We start from the raw sequence: 24,835 nt of genomic DNA, 5'->3' as shown, positions 1-24,835 counted from the left end.
ACGAAACCCATCTGCTCCTCATCTCTGCTGTATTAGAGAGCTTGTCCCAAGCAGGTTTCCTACCAGAGCCGACATGGAGCGTCTAGAGAGAAGACTGCCTGCAGCTTTCCTCCTCCTTCTGCCTCTTCTGTCTGTCAGCTGTGTCTCCAATCAGAAAACTACAGGTACGTCCAAGAGAATGTCAGTTTAAGACTATTTGTAGATCAAAACATGTTGAATAGACTTGTCACTAACTCTTACTTAGATGCATGTTTAAAGTGATGTTTAAAATGTTTAGGGTGTACTTGTGAAACATTTGCAGAAGAATTTGCATTAAATTTTCTTCTCTTTTTTTTATTTGCAACTCTTCCCCTCTGTTCTGTTCAGTCTCCTGGTGTGTATTGTCTGACGCTGAAGAGCAGAAGTGCCTGGATTTGGCCGGGAACGCCACAGCTCGGAATATTAGAGGAACTTTGCTATGTGTCCGTGGCCTGAACACCAGAGATTGTATGGAAAAAATCAAGGTACATGAAGTAACAAGGATGGGAAAGTTGGTTGTCCAGTCTGCTTTACATTATATGACTATTTTCACCTTCATTAATTGCTCAAATTCCGTAGAAAGAGAGAAATTTTTGAAATATTTTCCGCTGCATACAACAAACAATACAAGCTTGTTTTGTGCATCTTCAGTATTGTTGCCATTTCAGACAATTTGGAATAACCAAGCATCCTGACAAAGTAAATGTGTTTTTGTCAGAATGGGACAGCAGATGCAGCCTCCATGTCTGCAGATGACATCTATGCTGCTGGCCTCTGCTACGGCCTAGATCTGGCTGCAGGAGAGTCCCATAACGGAGTGGGTAAGTCACAGGTTTGAGTCTTGCAGCAGATAAGACAGAAAGGTCCTGACGTCTCAGCAGCTTAACTAATATAAGTCACAGAAGATATGGCTATATTATATATAGATATGTCAAATTCAACATATCTTGCAGCAAGACTTAAAGTATGCTCAGAGAGGCACATATACAGTGTCGCATCATTCTTTGTGTCGCATCATTCTTTGTGTATTGTATCTTTCATGTTTTTCCCCGCCCAGATGGTATTAGCTACTACGTGGTGGCGATGGCACGCCGCTCCTCCTCAGACCTGTCCCTGCTGGAGATGCATGAGCGCAGCTCCTGCCATCCCGGCATACGCACCACAGTGGGGTGGACCGTTCCTATTGGCTACTTGGTCAACACCTCCCAGATCAGCGTGGGGGAGCAGTGCAACTTCCCCAAAGGTGAGACAGAGTGGGACGAGGTGGGGGGGCAGTAAAGGTTTATATGTGTATGTGTGTGTCGCTGTGTGGAAGCTATATGAGACGTTCAGAGGAGGGAAGCAGTGATGTGGAATGAAGAGTGAAAGGATGGAGGTAAGAGGAGAAGAGTCAGTTAGAGAACACAACAGTGCATCTGTCACTGTATATGTGAGACTGGTAGGTGTGTGTGTGTGTGTGTGTGTGAGTGTGTGAGTGAGTGAGTGTACGGTGTAACAGAAGGACACATTAGAAGGTCGTAATTACTTCAAGAGAGAGAGAAGGGAGCAAGATGGAGAAGATGGCGATATGTATCCTATTTGTCTTATTGACTATGTCTTCGTATCCAAAGTCTGATATATCTTCATTCTCTTTGCCAAAGAGCTCCATTGTTGTGCACAAACTATGGCATGATAGACATGGACACTGTAGTTTATTTTTAAGTCGATCTCAAACACACCGTCTTGATACTGTAATACTCACCAGAGCACCAAATCTGAAAATCGTCAGCTGCAGATGAATACAGGAATATTTACTACTAATATTTACTTACTTTAGGAAATGATTCAGCCTTTTAAAAAAAAGAAACAATATACTGTATTTGTGACCCATTTTAAGACTTTTCCATCTTCACTACTGAGTGCCACAGACAGGATAGTATTTCTTTCAATTAATCGATTAATTGTTTGGTATAAAATGTTAGAAAAAAGTGGAAAATGGTCATTACAGTTTCCTAAAGCCAAGGCGATGTCTTCAAATAGCTTTTTTTTCCAACGAACAATCAAAAGAGATAAAGATACTTACTTTACTATCACATGGAACAAAAGAAAGCAGCAAATCAACACAAGTTAGAAGCTCAAACTAAAACATGTAATTTTTGATCGATCATCAAAATAGTTCCTGATTAATTAATTGCTAACTGATTAATAGATTCAAAGGGTTACAGTTCGAAGGGTTAACCATAGTTTGATGCTTTTTTTGACACCACACTTCTCTTGAATAGACTTCATTTAGTATAATTCTAGGGGAGTGCAAGAGAAGTTGGCTAATTGGACGACTTTTTAATTAAAAGTTAATTATCCGCCTTTAGCCTTTTCTATTCTATCCTCTAACTCATTCTTTGTGTTTTTCACCAGCTGTTGGCAACTTCTTTGGCTACAGCTGTGTGCCGGGCATTAAGGACCCCCAGCACGACCCCAGAGGCAACAACCCCAAGAACCTGTGCGAGGCCTGTATAGGAGACGAGAACGACAGACACATCTGTGTCAACAACCACAGAGAGAGGCACTACGGGGAGGCAGGGGCGCTGAGGTACAACACTGACACTAATAACATGGGAAATAATACGTTAATGGCACCCAGAGGTGGAGTAGCTGTCTTGACCTCTGCCTCTGTGTCTGATTTTATAACTGTTTCAGCCTTGTGTCTCCATAAAGGAAAAATAGTGAGTAATTAGAGCTGCTCTGAAAAGAAGCTAATACTGTAATGATAGTAATGATACAGTGATGATAGTAATCATACAGTGATGAACGAGAGAGACCCCAGTTAGTCTTTTTTTAAGGTATAAAATGGAGAATAGAGAAAAACTCAATTCATTAAAACAAACTGCACACAGATCAAAATAACAGAGAACAAACATCTTGGATGAATTCCTGTGCGCTGCAGTTCCTTTTTAATGTCAGTTTCACTCATTGCCTGTGTGTTATAATTGTAGACAACGACATGATTTCATTCACATACATATTAATGTGTGTTACACTGCAGTAGCGCTCAGTAAAATGGCCTTTGGCATAGTAGTAAGTGTGTTTGAGTTGTGAATAAAAGGGCTACAGGAGCGGCTTTTAATTCTTGACAAACAATAGGCGTCAAAGGGAGTTTAATTATGGTCTCCAGAGTCATGCTGCTACGATAACACATTCCCAAGTGTGCTCATTTCCCTTTTGTTCATGTTTTGATCTATTCATAGATCAAATGTGTCTGATTATTCATGTGTTTTATGCTTTTCTTTCAGGTGTGTGGCAGAGAACCTCGGCGACGTGGCCTTTGTCAAACACACAACGGTGTTTGACAATTTGGATGGTTAGTGTTATTGTGCATTTTATAGACTGCACCACTGGTTATATAATGATGTAATTTCATAATTTAAATGATTTATGATGAGGTTACTCGGGGCCAGCAGAGAGTGCTAGTCCATGTCAAGACACAGGATGTCAGTGTTTCACAGTGTTTCTCATTTGAGTGTGTTACAGTGTGTGAAATCCAGAACACAATGAACAGATTACACTGAAATTATATGATATGTGATATGTGTGTGTTTGTGAGACAGAGATAGACAAAGAGACAGACAGATTATGAGATTAAAAGAGAACACAAGTGAGAAAGGGATAGAAACAGAAATCATACAGAAAGGGAGGGACGGACAGTGGTTCAGAAATGCCCTAATTCGCTGTTTGCTGCATCTGCTCTCCTCCGCTTTGGGCAACATCCAAAATTAATGGTGATCATTATCGCAGTCACGCTACACTGACTCTGCTGGTACAGCTGAGAAGCAGCAGTTTGACGCCAGCTCCACAAACACTGTAGCTGTTTAACGAAGCATGCTTTCTCATATGGTTCAGAAATGTCCGGAGTCTGACCAATTAACGGGGGTCAAGAAAACACAGAGGGTCTGTGCTGTCGTCTAGGGAGGGTGGGAGTAGCTTCAAGGTGGTCTGTCTTCCTCCTCTAAGTATTTGTTTGGCTAAACAGGCGTTTTGTTTGCTTTTAAAATTCTTAGGTGGCCAACCAAACCTCTCAAAATTAAAATGTATTTCTTTGAGAAGTCACATAGTGCTTCTTTGAGTGGGTGTTCTAAATGGGCTTGAATTAAAATCTGACTCACCTCCACTGCTCTCCTGCCCAGGTAAGAACCAGGAGTCCTGGGCCCTGGATCTGGAGCTGGAGGACCTGAAGCTGCTGTGCCCAGATGGAACTGAGGCGGGTCTGGATGAGCATGAGCGATGCCACCTGGCAGCCGTCCCCGCTAACGCTGTGGTGGTGCGCGTGGAGAACAAGTGTCGCGTCTGGAAGTACCTGGAGCGTTTACAGGTGGGTTTGGACAGAAATTGCATCTGCTGTGTGTGTGTGTGTGTGTGTGTGTGTTTGTGTGTGTTATTCTCCAGATATGTGTGTTTATGTCTGTCTCATATCTCTGTGGAGTCTGTGTTATCGATCAGCAGGTTTCTGCTGAACTGTCATCCTTCCTCAGTGAATGTGCGTGTGTGGGAGACGCCAGGATGACTGATACATCCTGTGCTGATCCCCTGGCTACACACACTCACGCACACACACACGCACACACACACACACACACACACACACACACACACAAAGAAACACACATGTACGCAGAGCACGCCAACGCACATCCATGCATGCCCTCATGCATTAAGTCCTGTCACACGCTTTCTCTCTCCTGCAGAATGTGTTTGGCAACGCCACCGAGGGCTTCAGCCTGTTCAGCTCAGCAGGCTATGGAGAATCCGATCTGCTCTTCAGCGATGCCACCCACCACCTGCAGAGGGTTCTGGGTAGCTACACCTCTTGGCTGGGCCCCACTTACACCACCAAGCTGCAAGCCTTCGAGTGTGAGGGTAAGGCTGATGGTGTGCCTGTGTGTAAAAGTGTATTTATGTGGGTCTGCTGATGAAGTGGCTGGAGGAGTGTGTTCGCCTTTGTGTGTTTGTGTGTGTGTGTGTGTGTGTGTCCACTGCAGCTGTTCTCATTAATGCGATTTCCCTCCAACAGGCTTCTGCTGATGGAACAGGAGGAAGACATCCAGCGCATCAACTTCCACCCCATCCCTCCGTCCCCGTCCTTCCGTTCTGCCTTCCCTCCCTGCCATCTGTGTCCCTCTGCCACTCCGTCTCGCCATCTCTCATCCTCTCTGCTTTGTGTTTGTTTTCTCCCTGCCTTTCTCCACTCATTCTCTATTACGTCCTCGTCCTCCTCCAACCCAATGCTTCGTCTAGTATGCCGGCTGGCAGGGTAGGACATCGCTAAGAGGGGGTAATCAGCTAAGAAAAACTCCCTGAAATTGAGCTTAGGTTTAAAAAAGGATATTGGGGAGAAAGGGTATGAAATAGGAGAATAGGATAGAAATAAAAAAACAATAAAATAGAACAGAAGTGCAGGTTAATGAGTGTTGTAGTTCGTATGTTATTGACAGATTATGTCTCTTCTTAAAGCATTTCAAAAAGAGGATTTTGATAAAGATTTTAGTGGAATTATCCCGTCAACATGAATCGTCTCCTCCCAGCATTGATTTATACACACAAAAAAGAAGAAAATCCTGTTATATGTTCCTACCCTGTATGTTTGTTGGGAAATTATGTCCTTGTTGGTGCATTAGTCTAAAGCTTCAGTACCACCCATGCCCTCCCTCCTCCCACAGGGTCTGTCTCTGGCACTGAACAACTGGGTGCTATTAACTTTGAGCTTAGAAGTCTCAGTTACTGTATGTGTATGTGTGTGTGTGAGTGTGTGTGTGTGTGTGTGTGTGTGAGAGTGTACGCTTTTTCCCACAGCCATTATTGCCCTAATTGGAAGTCTGGCATATCATACTGTTTGTGTGTGAGTGAGAGAAAGTGTGTGTGTGTGTGTGTGTTTCTGTACGTTTATGTGCCTATGTGTCAGTTGGTAGGATTGCTGCTTTCCCATGCCTTGTATAGCTCACGACTTTGGATCACTGCTTTCCCACGTCTGGTATGGTGGACCGGACTATGCCAGCTCACAGTGTACTGTTACACTATACAGTTAGGAGAAACTGGATTAGGGCTTGGGTTGCCTCCAGTGACCCCTGAGTGAGTCTTTATTTTTTTGAAAAGCTTTGATCATTTTCTCATCTGTGACAGCATTTGAATCACCCAAAACTCCCAAAATGTGCTCTCCGAAACCTGCTGTATCTGTCCTGCCTCAACACGTAACGGACCCCTGCTGTGTTTTTCTACAATTTATCATTTACACTTTAAGATTGCTGCCAATAGCGAAACGTTGATAATGATAGAAAGTAAAAGCTATTAACAGGGGAATGCTGGAGGCTGGTGTTACAAGCAGAAATTAGTCAAGTAATATTAGTGAGTAATATTATCAAAGAATTGTCATGACGAAGAGTATTACTGAGTTAATGTGCTTTGAAGAAATGATGTGATCGTCAAAAAATCCACGAGATCATTTATTTTTCTCTGACATGTTTAAGGCACTGTAAAGGAAGAATCACAATTAAATCACCAGCCAGTTTAAAACCTTACTTGACCTACAGACTCATGTACTGTGAAATGTGTAACAGACTGTAATTCTGGGCTTTAGTCGTCGTCTCTATCTTCTCGGCAATAAACTGATAAACCGGATGAAGTTCTCCTCGTCAGACCTCATGGTTTTTGACCTCCTCATGCTGGAAGGCATCCAACGAGTTAGAACTAATACAACAGATACTAATACAGGAATGTATTTACAGTAATTTGCTGAGGAAACAGCAGGTTTTCTTGCTTTGAAAGAAATGCCTTCTTTTTGAAATAGAGTACTGTCACGTTTCATCTCCTGTAGCCGACCGTATGTGTTTTGTTTTGGCTCTTGATGGCAAAGTGTGATTGTGCAAGATGAAAGACGCCACAATTCTTGAGAGAAGCGATATTTTGCACCTCATTTGTGAAGGGTGAAGGCATATCTGTTGTACTAATTCTACTCTGGTTTGTAACATTGGTGCTGTTCGTTTATGCAGTTGTCTGACAGTCTTCAAAGAGGCCTGATGTAAATACTCCTCCTGAATGTGTAGTGCTGCAAACCTTCTTTTTTTTTTCAACCAATTAAATGAATGATGATAAAGAAAATAATCCTCTCAAGTTCTTTCCAGCTGACTTCTAATTATCCTGAAACTGCTATATGACATCTGTGTGGAAATGAATTATGCTTGATATCATCTCTCTTGCTCCATCTCATACTCCCTCCTCTCGCTTTTTTTGCCTCTCGCTCACACATTCACTCAGAAATAGGCCGTTTGCTCCCTCTTAGTCGTTTGGGAGAGGAAGGAAGGAGCGAGGGGAGGAATTAGGAAGAAGAGAAGAAGAAATAAAAAAAAGTTGGGAAAAAAAGGGAGCTCACACACACAAAGACCTGCATACAGACTCAGGTGCTCACTCAGGTGGAGAGAAGCACTTCCCAGGTAGACAGGTGAATCAGGAACACACTGTCATCATGGGTGGTCCCCATGTAGAGACAGACCTCGACTCAGCATGGACCCAACGCCCCTGCTGGCTCTGCTTCACCTGATTTACAAGATTAATCGTTTCTGTGTCAATGATGGAGGAGTACCAATTAGCAGCTAGCAGATACTGTAGATTGAACTGCATTGCAGCATTTGCTGTAATGCACAAATAAAAACAACTAACAAGGCATCAAGAAAGCCAACCTTGAGGTGTGGGTGTGAAAGTGAGGAAAGTGTGTCAATGTCAGAGGTGGAAAAAAAATATTTTATTTTTGCACTTCTACAAAACTGCATAAAAACAGATAACAGAAGTGGAAAAATATGAAGAAAGAGAGATCGAGAAACCATCGAGTTATTCAGTAGACCTCCCCCAAATCGACAGTGATAAACAAATATCCAAAACTTGAATCGGTCAAATAAAAATACATATAAATACAAATGTAATACAGAGGAGTGAGCGGTGGTGGAGGAAGTATTAAGATATTTCCTTCCATTCTTTTACCACTCTGCATAATACTTTAACTTACTTACTTTACTTTGATACTAGTAAATTTCTTTCATGCTTTTCTTTTAATGGAGCATTTTTATAGTCTAGTATTGCTTCTTTTACTTAAACAAAGGATCCAAATACTTGTTTCACCGCTGAATACAATTTTGCTTACTTCTTAATGCATCAGTAGTAGTCTAGTCTTACACAGCCAGACCTGTCTGCACACTTCGTTTAAGCGCTGGAGAAAGGTCTGGCTGAACACATTATCATTCTGGTATAGGGGAGAAAAACACTTGCTTGCATTTCTTTAAACCAATCACATTCGTCTTGGGTGGTGCTAAGCCCAGGGTGCAGCGATGATGGTGCCCTTGCAAAACAGTAACATGCATATATCATAAGGGGAGGAGAATGCCAACTGATATTTATTTGGACGCGAAGCTAGGTTACAGCTAGCTGGCTAACCTTAGCTTAGCTTAGGTTGGCCGCCCCTGCCTTGCCTCTCTCTTGACTAGTAAAAAGCAATCGTAAGAAAAAACTCCACACAGTACCTTCAAGTAAAGGCTCTGAATGCTTCTTCCACTCCTTGTGAATGCCAATATGCCTCTAAAAGTGTGTGAGGTAAGGATGCATGTTTACGGTGTGGACGTGTGTGTGTGTGTGTGTGAATCTGTGCAGGCGTGTCATTTCGTGTATTTTGTGGTTGTCTTTATCTCAGCCGGCACGGGTGACGGCACGGACAGGAGACAATTTGACCGAAGGTTGTGAGGCGAGAGCGGCAGAGAAGAGAGGGATGACAGTGATGGAGGGAGAGAAGAGGGGAGAGTGACAGGTAATCCATCAGAGGCGTTACTGTCATTATTCAATTACCACCCATCCTTAGCACTCCTGATAACCCCAACACACACATAGGCTACATAGCCACACATGCACGCACTCAGTGGGAAGTTGCATTGAAGTGGATCTTCTTACAAAAGGTGGGTTCTCTCTGTGTGGGAGGTGAGCTGAGTCGGGACACGGGGCTTGGCACTGGTTCTTTATATGCTTTTAGTGCAGCAGACCCTTAAATCTCCACCCCTTCCTCTCTCATGTCCTTTACTCCCCCCTCACCTCTCTCATCCTTCACTTTTCCTCCTCCTCCTCATCTCTCTTCTCCCTTTTCTCTCCACCAAACCCAGCCCTCCTGCTCTCCCCTTCTCCCTCCATCTCTAGTTCCCACCGTTTTCCCCTTTCCCCATCTCCTCCTCCTCCTCCTCCTCTTCTCCCTCTCCACAGTTCATTCCATCTCCTGAGCCCGGAGCCGATAAGGAACATGGAGCATGATTAGACGCCAGTGACACCAGGCTTATCGCTCTGCTCCCATAACGCTCCCCCGATCACTTGCACAATAAAAACCAAGCAACACAAACACACACACACACACACACAGCAAGGCTCACAAGACTGGCCATCAATTCTAAATATGTTTTTGCGCTCAGTTTGTGTGACGGCGCATGTTGCCTCCATAATGACACACGAGCTGGGTGAAAAATGACCGCGAGCAGCAGATTGTTTAAGTGTGAAGCAGCGGAGAGGAGGATGTTAAGGCATAGTAGTTTGTGTAGGTGAGAGTGGGTGTGACATGAGGGTGCAGGGCTCAGTGGTTTTCAGTGGATGTGAGCGTTTTAGGCACCAATCACTAGATGGCACTGTCTCCCCAGCGGTGCGCAGCCCATCTATCATGACTTTTCCAATATAACTGTTGTAATGCCACGGGGGGATCCAAACTGCACACTTACTGAGGCTCCTCTCTTCTCATCCCAACTCTTGTGATGTGTTTCTGCATCCTCCTCTCCTCCTATTTTCTAATTTCTTCTCCCCCTCACCTAACCCCCCCCCAATCTCCCCCTCTCCTCTCTCTCATTTCTGCTGTCCTCAACTCACCTTTCTTCTCTTATTTTATTCTCTCCCTTCTCCTTTATCCTCTTTAATCCACCTTTCTCCTCTCCTCTCCTTTTCCTTCCCACTCTCATCTCTCATTTCCTGCTCTCCCCTTATTTATTTTCGTCTCCTTTTCTCTCTCCTCTTTTATTTTTTGAGCTTAGGTTTTTGTATTTCTTCCCCTCTCCTCTACATCTGTTGTTTCTTTGTCTCCACCTCCTGTCCTCTCTTCTTTTTTCTCCTCTCTTCCATCTCTCTCCTGTCTTCTTTTCAGTCACCTTTCTTGGTATTCTCCACCCCCATCCCCTTTTCCTCCTTTTTCCACTCAATTCTCCTCTTTTATTTTTTCCTTCTTCCCTCCTCTTCTCCCTGTCTCCTTTTCCTCTACTCATGTCCTCCTCTCCTCTCATTTATTTTCCTCTCCTCCACCTCTCTACTCTCCTCCTCTCCTCTTTCCTGGCACCTTCTCCTCCCCTCATCTTCTCTTTTTCTCCTCTCCTTTACTTATGTTTTCTTCTCTTCTGTCCAGTCTCTTTCTCCTCTCCTGTCCTCTCCTTGTCTCCACCTCCTATTTTCTCAATTATTCTCATTTTCTTTTTCCTCCTCCCCTCCCCTCTCATTTCTTTTACCTCTTTTTCCTCCTGTCCCCTTCTTCCCCGTCTCTCTTCCACATCTCATTTCCCCCTCTTTCTCCCTTCTCTTTCCACTCTTCCCTTTTCGTATTTCTTCTTCTCTCCTCTTCTCCTGTTACTTTTCTCCTCTCCTCCCTCTCTCCTCCATGGGGCAGTAGCTCTGTAATGTTGTTAGGACATGCTCTCATTAATAACCTACACTCTGAGAGTCTTTGCTAGTGAAGCGTGAATCTCTCGTTCGTTTGGGGACGAATAGAGGGTGTTTCACTGTGTGTGTGTGTGTGTGTGTGTGTGTGTGTGTGTGTGTGTGCGCACAAAAGAGAGAGAGAATACAGACAGAATGAGAGAAAACACGATGGGTGGGTGTAATGTACAAAAAGCATGTGTTTCCTCACATTGTTTAATGGTGCTGGATCAGCTTGCAGTCTGCTGGTCCAATATGTTTTATGTGTGTGTACTGTAGGTGGGCGCGTGGATCAGTGCCAGACGTCCTTGAGCCTGACCCTGTTAGGGAACCTTGCCTTTGGGCATCCCATGGCCCAGTGCTCATTACTGCTGTAGGCACACTCACACACTCAAACACACACCTGCACAGACACCCATTCACACACAAAGTCACACCACACATGCCACAAAACGTCTTGCGTGCCCACACCCACCTCCAGTTACAGGTAGATTGCAGGTCCAGTCCTCAAGGTGTGTGTGTGTGTGTGTGTGTGTGTGTGTGTGTGTGTGTGTGTGTGTGAGCTATCTATGTCCACTGTCTTATAAGGTCTCGGTAAAAGAGTAATTTGTGTGCTGCCTTTTCTGAACCTCATTAGGAAAAGGGTTATTTTAAGTGTCACGGTTAAACGTGAAAGTTAAGGTAATGGCGGCAGTGAGGCAATTAGTGGTGACGGGCGGGGGGGTTAAGGGAAGTTAGAGAGTGAGCGAACACAAGTATAACAAGGTTGTGTGTTTGTGTGCACTATGTGTGTGTGTGTTAGATTTATGCTCTGTGTGCCACCTCTATCTGTTCCTGTGCTCCATAACGAGCAGACAGGTGTGCGAGCCAGCAGGCTGGACACTGACTGATGCAGTGCTGATGCTCACACACTCTCTTTCTCCCACACACACACACACACACACACACACACACAGGGGTAATGTATTGTACAATAAGTGTTGCCTAACCTCAGCAGTACACTCAGCTTTGGCAGAGAGGCAGAAACAGAGAGGAGGAGGAGGAGGAGGAGGAGGAGGAGGAGGAGGAGGAGGGGGATGAGAGAGGGTGATTAAATAGTCTAGTTAGTCCACAGAGTGGTTGAGAACATTAAGAGCTGGGCCATTCATCAGTATAACACACACAAACACACAACACAACACACACACACTACATATACACGCAACCACTCATATTGATCGCACAAGTTAAAAATGTCTCTGCTTGGTGAGCCAGTCAATTCTCACAGGATAACAACACACACACACAAATTCCCATATGTAAATCCACATTCACACACACACACTCTCTCTCAAATAGATTAATTTTCCATCAGTTACCCGTCCTGTCATAAGTGTGAGCACTGGCTCATTAAAACTCTTCAAACTCCCTCCCACACCTCCCCACCCGTCTCTCTTTCTCATAAACGGACAGGGCTCCTTGCTGCTACAGAGGTGGGGGATATAGAGTGAGAAAAAAAATAAATAAAAAGGAGAGCCAGGAAGGATAAGGAGGTAAAGCAGGTGGGCTGTCAAACAAGGGAAGAGGAAAATGGGGAAAAAAACAGGTGGATTGTCAGAGAATACACAGACAAAATGAGGAAAGAGCAGGGAGGATTTCTACAAATAGGATGAAGAATGAGCAGATGGGGGAAAGGACAAACAGTCGGGAATAGGGAGGATAAGCAGTTGGGGTGTTAAATAAGAAGGGAACAGAAATAGAGGGAATGGAGAGGAGGAATTAGGAGGGTTAAAGAGGAAAGCGAAAAATAAAAGACAAGGACAAAACAGGGAGAAAAAGAGGGTGGATTGTCTGCTAAAAGAGGAGAAAAAGGATGAGAAGAATATGCAGGAAAAAGGGGGAAAAGATGAAGTAAGAGAAGATGAGGAAGAAGAAAAGGACAGGATGGCGAATAATTAAGTGATGGGGTTAAGGAAGAAGATATAAAGAAATTATGTATGGAGCAAAATGAGGCGTTTAGTTGGCGATTAGTAAATGGGATGAACTGGGAGGTAAAGGAGATAAGGCAAGGACATCATCAGAAAGAAGAAACCGTGAGGGAGGGAGGAGAAGAGCAGCGATTTCTCCTTCTGCTTTCAGTAATTCCCAAAGATGAAGTCCCTTGTTATCACTGTTTAGTTTTAATCTTCAGCCTAGCAGTCTTTTTCATTATCAGGATAATGCCGGTTATTACCTCTTCATTGCCAGGATTATTATGATGGATGTGTTCCAATCAACTCCGGCATTAATACGATCAGTGTGGACATTAACACAATCAGTCAGCACGCCGCTGATAATAACTCATGATTGTTGTGATTTAGTCCCAACACCACGACAGCTGGAGTTGCGTTTAAGGACCATTAGTTACAGAGACATGGCAGGGAAGGAAGGAAAAGAGGTCGGGAAGGAAGTGGAGAGCGATGGAAATGGTGGAGGAGGAAGTGACAGAAGAAGGGAAGCAAAGAAGGAAGGGGAACGTGGAAAAAAATGAGAAAGAGAGGGTGGAGGCGATGAAAGACGGTGACAGGCGGAAAACAAATTTACGCTGCATTCACAAGCATGTTTGGATTCAGTGTTTACTGCTTTAATGTGGTTCATTGGAGCAGTTGAGAATAATGAGATCCAAACTCAGGTGGCTCCAAATTACAGCAACAACGAGACACCTGAAAATGCAGGTGTCGGTCGTCTTTCAAGTGAACAAGAACAAGGTGCAGCTTGTTTTGGGGGAGACAAATCACCAAAAGGTCACACACAAGGACACTGTACATGTGACAGTCAGCATTTACTCATGCCACGAAGGTCTAGCATAACAAAATGAATCAAGGACATATTAATGTGCATATTCAGCTATTCCTTCATGTGCTCTTCGTTGATCTGAGCACCAGAAAAGGTAAATTATAGCAAAAAGTCCTTCATGCTTTGCTTAAGTTTCAAGAACTTGGACTTGTTTGGACTCCCTTGCATCGCCTAAATCTACAACCTTGCAGGATGGCAGATTAGCAAAACTGCTCAATACAGCTGAATTATTTGTGACTCCCAGTTTACAAGCCATGGTTCACTTGTAATTGGGCAGTGTGAGCATAAAGGGACCAATCGCAAAAAAAAATGCAACAAAGTGAACTTTTAGACTACAGTCTGAAGCAAAGAAGACAAACCTTTAGTGCGTCTGTGCCCTTAGATAATCACTGCCATATTGGTTTGCAAAAGCGATAGTGGTCTTTGTTTTCCTGCCAAGCCAATCTACCACTGCCCTACATCTACACAGTGGAAAGTGTGTGTGTGTGTGTGTGTGTGTGTGTGTGTGTGTGTGTGTGTGTGTGTGTGTGTGTGTGTATGCAAGAACAAGAATGTCGCTCAGCAGGAAGAAAGCCCAAAAGAAGTGCACCCAAAAAACTTCTGCTCTCCCTTATAGCATTGCAGCACCCTGCTGCGGGATATGACGCTAAACAAGCTCCCGTCGAACGTCTCTGCTGCAACATGGGAGTGTGTTGCATGTGAGAAATGGGGCAGAACGAACAACAGGGTAGAAGCTATCTCACACAACTGGCATTAATATTATATTATACCACATCACCAAAGGACCAGATCAGTGTTGCTCACACTCACACTCGCCAACGTCTATTACACAGTAAGTGGAGCACTCCTTATGAATATTACACACCTCTCTGTGTTAAAAGCTTTCTATCTGCGTGACATCGCTGGCAAGCTGCTCCACAGCTGTCAGACCGGTGTTGGAGAGTGAGAGAGAGAGTTAGGAGGTACAGGGTGTAACCGTGAACGACCGTGTGTGTGTGTGTGTGAGATGATAGAGGGGTGGGGGTGGTTTCTTGTCATCATCACACAGCTGTAAGGGACCAGTTTGACCAGAGAGAGCTTCAGAGGAAGAGTATCCTGCTGAGTGTGTGTGTGTGTGTGTGTGTGTGTGTGTGTGTGTGCAACAGAAACAGAGAAGCCATCTTACGATGGTCATGAGTATCTCACGTGCTTTCCGTGTGAGATATTCATGAACATGTGTGATTATTAAGTCATTGGTCTGTCCCATATAGACGATGTTTGCAGATGTTTTTTTCAGATGTGTGCAAAAAGCATGTCAGCTGTATGTTTGGTAGGATTACAAATGGAGCAAGCAGTCATCCTGTGCAAGAAATTGCATCTATATACTGCTAATTTATTTTCCCTATTAGCTTTTGAAAGGAAGCTTTTTGTCCTTGATTATTTTCCCCCCGCAGCATTTTTTTGTAGCGTAGGAAACACCACATTAATGTACAGCACGCAAATCTCAGGGAGGTGGTCAAAGGGAATAGTTATTATGGCAAATATGCGTATTCACTTCATTGCCGAGAGTTAGATGAGAAGATTGATTCCTCTACGGTAAATATGAAGCCACCTTAGCAGCCGGCTAACTTAGAATAGCATAAAGACTGGATAAATGGGGGGACACAGCTAGCCTGAAGAACTGCCTTCCATGTATTGTCAGGGATTTCAGCACCCAGCTCTTGTGCTTGCAAGGATGAATATAGAAAAGAGATTGACCCCTGACTGCGGTGATAGAAAACATTACATTTCTTTCATAATGTATAAGCAATATATAAATGTAATTTCTAGGACACAACGTTTGCACACACACACACACACACACACACACACACACACACAGCTATCACCCCAACCACTTACCTTTTTGGCCTTAAAATCAGCTTTTTACTAATGAGGTCTTGAACACAGTCCTCACAGGTGACTATTCATCCAAGTTTTCTATTCTTGAAGGTCCAAATGTCCCCACATGCCTGTAAAAAACACTCTTTAGTCACACACACACTCTCCCTCTCTCTCTCTGCTCCTCACCTCTCCTTGGCACCTCTCCTCTGAGGCCTCTGAAGGCAGCTGGCAGTGAGAGCAGGTCTCTGCTCTATTAAAACCAGACCTCATCTCATCTGCCATCTATTCCACTGTAAATACACTCTGTATGTTCACACTGTGCTCTTCTCTCCTTGAGTGCTTCGACCCGCCGTCCTCTCTGCACTGGCAGCTAGGCATATATTAGGTTCTTCAAGGCTGAGTATCCTTGAACCATTATAAAGTGCCGTTTTAGTGCTTCCTGTGCATATATCCAGCAGCTCAGCTCACTGAAGGAAAATGTGAACATAAACGACTTTTGGCTCTTTATTAACCCAAAGGTACTCTTTAAAGACACAAAAAAATGTAACGTACAGTTGAATTGACTCTCACAACCAAATAATAGCTAATTTGAACAGTAAAATTAAAACACTAGCACCATTATAGATTTTAAACAACAGACAAAAAATAGCCTTCAGAATAATATTTCTTTTTTGTTTTTCATAGATCCTTAAACTCCATTAGCCTTTCTAGTCTTATTTCATTACAAGTATGTTTCTTTTAGTAGTCCACAATAATGCTTGCACCAGCGTTAAATCTATTTTTTGTTACACCCCATAAATCCCTTCAGCAGAATGTATAACCCAACAAAAGAATGTGTCATTTTCATTGTGGGGCTATGGAAGGAATATAAAAAGAAGTAACATATGGCACATTAAGAGGAATTCTATAGTATATTGGTCAGATTATACATTGTCTGCAGTGAAGTGAAAATACACAAGGATTAAAGGATGAGTCATCTTCAAAGCAAGTAAAAGTCTGGTTTGGAAAAACCCACGTCACGTGCTGCATGCTTTCCATCACAGCATGTGTTCACGATGTGTTGTTGGAGGCACGCATTCATGCAACATGTGCTACTGTGAAGTCATGAGGTGTGAAATGGTGAAATGTAATGGAATTACAATCATTAATTAGTGAAAAAAGATAACAGTTAAAAGGGAAATAAAACTAGAAAGCATTCAAAGAGGACATACCGTTGCTGAGGCTGCACAATCCTTTACATCTTGATAAAATAAATATTCTCCATATGGATCTGGATCTGCATCAAAATACACGTGGGATTCTATTCATGAGAAAATGGCAAAAATGTTAGAACATTTTTTTTCTCTCTCCTGCAATGTTAAGAGACCATTTAAAAAATCCAGGATTCGTATCAAACATCATTCACTTGTTCCTTGCACAATGGCCATACCATTAAGCAGGGTTATAGCCAGACACCAAACCAAAAAAGGCTCTATTTGAGGTCCATACTGCCTACTGTAAAATTCTAGTCAGGAAATTGATTTATTGTTAAGTACTCATTCTAGAAATACTGGAATCAGTCTATAAAATACCCACCATATGTACATTTTTAGCCATGAATAGAATGTAAACTGAATCCCCTAGGTTGCTAAAACCTCAAATTCTCACGAAAAGATAAAATAAAAAAAGACAATAACCTCAGCGTCCTCAGTGGTAGCTATGCCTCGGTTTTGAGACAATAAATCAACCAACAAACAGGAATGAAAAACTCTCCTTGGGAGGTTTAAAAGCTAAAGAATCAAAATGTGCAAGTTCTTTTCATTAACTAGGAAAAGAAAGAGAGAGAGAACCTACAGCAATAGCAGTTATAATATATTATGTAATAAGTGTTCCCACAAATTTCAATTTAGAAAAACATCACACAGACTCATCACATTTAGGTTGTTAGTAGTCATAACGCAACAGCGAGAGCCGCAAGCAGCTTTTCCAAACATCTGTTAAGTGCTACTCGCTAATAAGAGGTTCCCAGCGGTTGGAAGGACACATTTTTACAAACAGGTGTTCACGGGAGGTAGAAGGGCTGGATATGTATTTAAGAACATTATGTCAGCTTTGCCAAATGAAAAAGAAAAGAACACCCTCTGTTTCGAAATTAACAAAAGTGGAACCTCACAAGTCTTGGCACACAGCCTGTTTAACATTTTAAAAGGGTAAATTTAATAGAAATGTTATATCGCAAGAACAGTAGGCTACTGTGTCCTTGAACAACAGTTAAACAGTCAGAATACATCTACCTGTGTGATTTTTAATAAAGTCATTCACACAAGTCCATATTGAAATGAAACACACCGTGTCCATGGTACGATGATCAATATAAATTCTCATTTAAATGGTGGTATCAGACATTAGTTTCTCCTAAATCTTCTCTATCAGCTGAACAAATTACAACATCGTATTGAATTAAAGGGGAGAGTGCTTCAGAGAGGTTGAGACTAATCTTATTTTACTGGGGAACATAAATCCCAGAGGTCTCCTGCCGATCCTGGACTCATTCCCTGCAGTTTTAAAGGTTAAGAGCCCCCTATAAATAAGCAGGACACTACATTAAGTTTCTGATCAAGACGAGGATACATGAGACCCTTGAGCGCTGTTGGAATGTGTCATGTTGCATAAATTCCCTGACTTAATTGACAGCGATTACTCCCTAATTAGTCTGCAGAGACAAAAGAGGCGTGATGAGGGTGAACCATTTCTGTCAGTTTTAACACAGCGGTGGCGTCGTGATGCTCCGAGGTGCAACCTACTTGTGTCAGAGAGTGAACCATTTGTTTTGCAGTGAATGCATGGAAACTATGCAAAACTGGGAACAATTACACATTTTTGCTTCCTAAAGCCGTGTGTGTGTGTGTGTGTGTGTGTGTGTGTGTGTGTGTGTGTGTGTATGTGTGTGTTGAAGTTTGTATTTGACCATTGCATCTCTCAAATGATTCTGAAAGCAAAGGTGTTTCAGAGAAAATTGGTGCTTTCAGCCCATTCATCTCACCGTCCTCAGGTGGGTACCAGCGTTCATTACAGTGCCACAGTGTCCTTTCTGGTATAACCACATGTGGTGCCAAAGTCAGAAATTTCCAAATTGTGTTTATTGCAGGTCTTATTTTTGTTGTTTTGGCCATTGGCTGTCGGTTACATTAACATTTTACAAAACAACCTCACTGCTGGGACGAGGCAGTATTGCTCAACAGGGTAAGGGACACAAGTGGATGATAAACAAGCCATCTGTTTTATTTGGGAGAGAAAATGAAGGCAAATTTAAGAAATATAACCCAAGCTGTTCACCAAGTCCTCCAACCCAAAGAACAGATTTGTTATATGAGAGTTTTCTAATCATTTGTCAGCGTCCTCCAAAACCTTTACAATACAATAGCTATTAAAATAATAATTCTTATGACTGTTTTCTGATCTGCTAAAAGTTGGGCAGCTAAATGAACAGGACACTGACATATTGTCACCTTTTAAGCTGATAGGACGAACTTGTTAGTGAACAATTGCTTATTGTCATCTGCTACTGTGGACATACAGTATCTGGCTCTTTAGTTGCTAAACGCACCACTCGTCGCTGACTTTGTCTTTCTGCAGAGTCTGTGATAATCCCCTCAGCTCTGGGTTTTGTGGGTTCATCACCACGAGCGACGATTGTCTAGTTACCACAGTTTTTCTGAGCAGCAAGGTATTATAACAAACATTTCAGATCTGCTCACTTGCAGGTGCAACACTCTCTCGAGATTGAATTTAATCAAAGTAAAAATGCATGATGTTTCGATGTTGTGACCTTCATCAGATAATATCTGATAACACTGTACGGAGATGTAAGTGTTTGTACTTTGAATACATTTAGTGTAGTGTTGTGCCTTTGCTTTGTCATATTAGCCTTGAATTCTTTAGAGATGCACCTCTCCTAAATGTTGCTCTGAGTACAGTGTCTTGGTTCAGATTTAAACACACACCATATCACAGATGAATTGAGATATAATTTGCATCTCCATTTTGTTATTAAAATGAATTTTCAGACAGACTCACCAAGACAAAACACACAAACTCTCTCTGTATCTCCATACCACACGTGCACACTTTTGTTTTCACTCTCCTACATTTCCTCCGTCTCCCTGGTGGCGCTATCAGAGGGGTGAACCTGTATCTGTTCCCTGCAGCGCTACATGAGCTCCATCTCCTTGCCTGCATTGACTGGCCTGTAACATGCAACACACACAGAAGCCTTGGACAGACGGAAAATCTATACGAAGATGTGAGGAAGAGGAAAAAGAACGGCCTTAAACGCACTGTAGGCCGTTTGATTTGTTTACGCCGTCTCCAGCAAGGAATCCACACACACACACACACACACACACACACACACACACACACACACACATACACTCAAAGGGATGATGATTATTATTACCCCTCTCCTTGTGGAGGTTTGGGATGACCTTCTTTGTCCCTCCCGCAGAGTGCTGCTGCTGCTGGGCTGAACTAGCCAGAGGGCACTAAAGGCCCGTTGAGGCCCTGTGATGGATGGACCTCGCTTATTTATGGAGGAAAAACTCCATAAGCTGTGTGGTGCATTTGGTTCGCTGTGTGTCCAGTATGTATGAGTGTAAGTGTGTGTGTGTGTGTGTGTGAGAGAGAGAGAGTAAGATGCAGGTAAAAAGATAATGTGTAAGGTGAAGGGGGGAAGAAGTCGGTTGGTGATTTTGAAGTGTACTCTAACCTTGACCTCGCTTCTGGGCATGATAAGGCCAAAATATGTGTGCGTGTATATATATATATGTGTGTGTGTGTGGATGTGTGAGAGAGAGAGGGAGCATAGCTGACAGGGTTTTAAAGGCCAGAGGATAGTCTAACCTTGGCAGAGAATAGGTTGGACTCCAGCCAGCCTCATCTTCCCCTTAATCCCCGAGCCTCATATATCCTTCACCAGACCCTGTAGAGACGATGGCATATTTCACTTTATGACCTGATCATATTTCTGATAAATCTTCACCATTACACCCCAAAAGAGCTCACTGAATATCGCCCGGATGAATGTTTAGAGCCGGTTGGTGAGCAGCACTGCCCCCCTGCACCTGTTGATGGCACTATTGAGCTTCTGTGTCCTGCCCCGCTATCTCCAGTCATCGACAGTCAGATAAAGGCAGTAACAACCACCAAACCACCGTGCAGCCCCCTCATACCAGGATTCCTGCAGCCCCTCCCGCCTCCACCCACCCTCCCCCGGAGCTCAGATGGATGTGCTTTCCTGCAAAACTACTTATGAAACACTTAACAATAATAATGTTGTTATTTCTCATTCACTATTCCGCCGAGCTTCCATTTAGTCTCTCCAGCTGAAGCAGAAGGTAAATGACAAAAACCCACACTTGTCACCAAATGTCATATAACTAATATAAATGGTGGAAACATGCAAAACAATATTCTAATAGCAGCTGTGGGTGCCATTGGTGCAATGTAAACATTGGCACTGTTGAATGATTAGATATGGAGAGTAAAACTGAAGAATGGGTGAAAAGGAGAAGCATAAACACAGAAAAGAGCTGAAGGGCAAAATACAGAATGTGATGTCTAATTTGTCTTTTTTTCTCCCCTTTGATCCATCCAAATGAGCTAAATCCATCTACTTTGTGTTTTTATTTTCTATCTAGGCTTTCTTTGCATTAATCAGCATGCACAATATTAAAAATTAATAAATTTGTGGGTTAACACGAAGGAAAAGTTTCTTTACCTCACCAGTACCCAGCGTATCTGTTCCCAGCAAAGCCATCTGGGTGTTTTGATCCCAACTACACCAAATGAGTGTATCTTATTATTCAAAATTATGCTGCGTTAGTGAGTATCAGAAGAATGTTTTGTCTGGTGCAATTATATAGATCCGCCCTGGCAGTGGGCGCATATGCATTATTAATATCTCCATATTACAGTGTTCTGTTGGAGTAACCAGCAGAAGTTCTGCAGCAGAGAGGAAATCAAATCTGACAAATATCTTGTTTGTCACTGAGGCAAGCTCTCAACACTGACGCATAAAAGATGGAGGCAGAGGCAGGCTTTCTTTCCAAACAGGCAATTTTCTCTTGCCTTAACCCTTACCCTGACCCTACTGCTAACCTCCACCCTGTCCAATACCACGGACAAAGAGCACATATTTCATGTGTTCAATCATTGTCGCTGACGTTATGGCCATTGGCTGTGCTGTCAGGCGTGACTACAGTATATACTGGCTAACCCTCGGGTCCCTGCAAACACAAGCGACAGCAGCTCCTCAGCCTCCCACAGTGATGGCTGCCTGGGAAATAGAAGTACAGCCTCCCTGTGATCATTCCAGGAGCCATCCTGCCTAACAGCTCTGGGCTTTATGGCTCTGCTGCTTCTGATGATTCACACTCTGTCGTATAGTGCAAGCACAGCTACACAGACAGACAGATTCATGGGTGCACACACATACAAACCTATACACTGCACACATGCACACCAGCAAGGCTCACACACACACACACACACACACACACACACACACACACATTGACAAACAAGGCACATTCCTGCACACACACACACACACACACACTGGAGGATAATACACCAGTACATGGCACATACTGTACACAGGTACACTGAAACAAAAACACATTGCTGCAAAAACACACACACACACATATCTGTACGTCTATACTTGTGAGGACGCTGCATTCCCTAACCCTAACCTGAAAGGATAATTCTGGTTTATCACAACTTGTTTTCCTTCCTATCGGTAATAATAATAATAATGTAATTACAATGGTAACTGCTGGGGTACAAACAAACCTCCAGGTTAGGTTAGTTTATCGCATTTGGAAAAGAAAATGAATGCAAACGGTAAAATTACTCAAACTGTCCGTTGTTAACATCCACTACAATGTACAGACTGACTTCCTGCCTTTGACGTGCTGTTCTTTCCATAGTTTGGACGCACACAGTTTTCCTGTGCAATGAGGTATAATTACAGACAATTTGTGCAAACTCAGTTTTGGTTTCACCTCCAAACAATGTGGCTAAACTGTTGGTTTGGTTACCCAGCGATGTTTCCCCGATCTGACATATTATTTTGTTTAATGTTATCATAGCAAATAGAAATGATAGACGCAGCTCTGAAAATGACACCCAAGTTGTAATAAACTGGAATGATCCATTACTAAATCTGAGTTTAACTATAAACCTAATTGTGTGTTCAGACAGAGCGTGGAGTGAATTTTAGAGGCGGCACAATTGCACACAAAGTCAATGTGAAGACACAATTAGACGCCAATTTGCTTCATATTGACATGACATGTTGAAAATGTTTCAACATGAGCGAAAACTCTGTGCTTATCTTGGGGCTTTATAAATCTGCCTCATAAATGCAGAGAGAGAAAAAGGGAGAGAGTCTCTGGAGAGCTGTGGCTTCAGCTGAACACAAACACACAGACACGGTCAGTGCGTCCAGCGCTAATTAGCTTACAGCAAACATACAGTCTGTACATTGGCTGTTTGGGGCGAATAAGTAGTAAATTTGCATGAATGATGCGAGGTGAATTATTTCTTCACTTTCTGTCACCTGAACACCTTAAAAGTAATGATTCTCAAACAGCCCTTTGACAATGTGAGAACTGTCCAAAATGTCCTCAGTTTCCAAAAAATGAGTCCTCACAAAGATAGAAGTATAAGAGCACACACACACACCTCTGCACCACTCACTACATCTAGAGAAACAAGACACACACACACACACAAACACACACTTGTCCTCGCACACATGTAGTCGGGTACATTGTAGTGCGCACACCTACCATTATACACACCTCCCACACAGACACACACCTGTGCAACATACACACTGTATACACAGTCAGATGTAAATGCACACACACACAGACACACACACACACACACACACACACAGGCCTCTTTCACAGTCAGAGCCGGATAATTCCTCTGTCCCTTCTTCTGCACAGATAACAATGTCCCACCACCAGTCCAACACCGTGTTTTAGTTGCCAAGGTAACCTCACGGCGACTTTAAGACCCCATTAAAATCAGTCAGGATGGAATAAAAAAAAACAGATCTAACAAAATCCCTCTTAACCTTTACCAATCCTCCCCTCTCTCCTCTCTCTCCCCTCTCCCCGTCCTCTCATCCTCTGTCTCCCCAGACTGCTATTCAAATCCACCTGTACCTCTTCACCTTCATCAACCTGCACATTTTTCTCTCTATTTCCTCTGTACCGGCAGACCGTTAGAACTTCTCCCCTCATTTCTTTGCCTCCCTAATCCCTCGGCTTTGCCCCCTTCTCTCCCTGTCCGGTCCTGTTACTCCCTCCGCTCGCACTCTCTCTAGTACGGTCCCCTTCTACCTCGCGGCTATCTCTCTGCTCGCTTTTCATCCCCTCACTTCCCCTTCATCTCTATCCCTCCATATACTCAGAGATGGAGTGGATGGACCTTCCCCGTCTATCAAACCCCAGCTATGACATTTTATCCCTCTCATCCTCTTCTCCATCCCTCTGTATCACCCCCCCCACCCCCCCCCTCTCTCTCTCTCCGTGCACCCACCCCCTTGGCCATTTCCCTTTGAATGCAGATGTGAGCCACTGCATAAATAGCACGCTGTATATTTCCACTGAAGCTCCCCTGATTGAAGTCCAGCCATGACCAGTGCATCGCTTATCCCTAGCATCCCTTATCTCATCCTCGCGGCTGTAAATGAACAGTATCCTTCACTTCTGCGTCTCACTGTGGATGTGAATGAATGATGCATCGTGATCTGCAACATCAAAGTTGTGTTGTTTTATTCATACATCTACATTATCTGGCTGCCCTTGGCGTGTGTCAGTAGAGAGTGCAGCAGTGTCTGGGAGCGGGCCGACACCGTCCTGCCCCGGCCACTGTCACACTGATGCATGGCTGCAAATTACAGCGATAAAAGCCTGACGCTGCTACTGTTACCAGCCACTCGAATGCACTTAATGCAGAGTGGGAGGGAGGAAGAGGAAGAGAGTGTGTGCGATGCACTGCACGCTCGCTTGTGTTTGTTATTTTGAGTTACGAACTGTTCAGTTGTCGCTGTCCCTTCGGGAGGCCACTACAAGGTAAATTGGATGTATCTACAACTGTCAAAGTGTAGGTACAGTTTGTGTGTGCGTCTGGTGGGATAATGGGATGGCTGCTTGAGTGAACTTTCTCTATCACTCCGTGTGTTACTACCGACAATGTCAGTGAACAGCGTTTTGTCAGATGTTACCGCTTTGAGCGATGTGTAATTCTCAGTGCAATGACAGCAAAGACTGAGATGACTTTGAAGCGATGGAGGAGAGGGGAGCGAAGACGGAAGGGGAAAACGGAGTTATGAAGTTACGAGGAGGGAAGGGGAGAG

At 43.4% G+C, this 24,835-nt stretch overlaps 1 protein-coding gene across 1 annotated transcript; it reads left to right on the top strand.

Annotated features, from left to right (window-relative positions):
• The first annotated feature begins 73 nt into the window (after positions 1 to 73).
• On the top strand, positions 74 to 20,710 carry otomp (otolith matrix protein). The gene is made up of 9 exons (XM_070920729.1): positions 74 to 164; positions 367 to 503; positions 737 to 839; positions 1,076 to 1,261; positions 2,413 to 2,587; positions 3,288 to 3,355; positions 4,179 to 4,363; positions 4,737 to 4,908; positions 20,568 to 20,710. Exons 1-9 carry the CDS (start codon positions 74 to 76, stop codon positions 20,708 to 20,710), a joined length of 1,260 nt encoding a protein of 419 aa, XP_070776830.1.
• Positions 20,711 to 24,835: the final 4,125 nt, after the last annotated feature.

The sequence above is a fragment of the Enoplosus armatus genome, chromosome 15 (assembly GCF_043641665.1).
Source record: "Enoplosus armatus isolate fEnoArm2 chromosome 15, fEnoArm2.hap1, whole genome shotgun sequence".
In the NCBI taxonomy this organism is placed as follows: Eukaryota; Metazoa; Chordata; class Actinopteri; order Centrarchiformes; family Enoplosidae; genus Enoplosus; species Enoplosus armatus.
The sequence above is the reverse complement of the archived record's forward strand: the minus strand, read 5'-3'. Positions and strand labels throughout refer to the sequence as shown.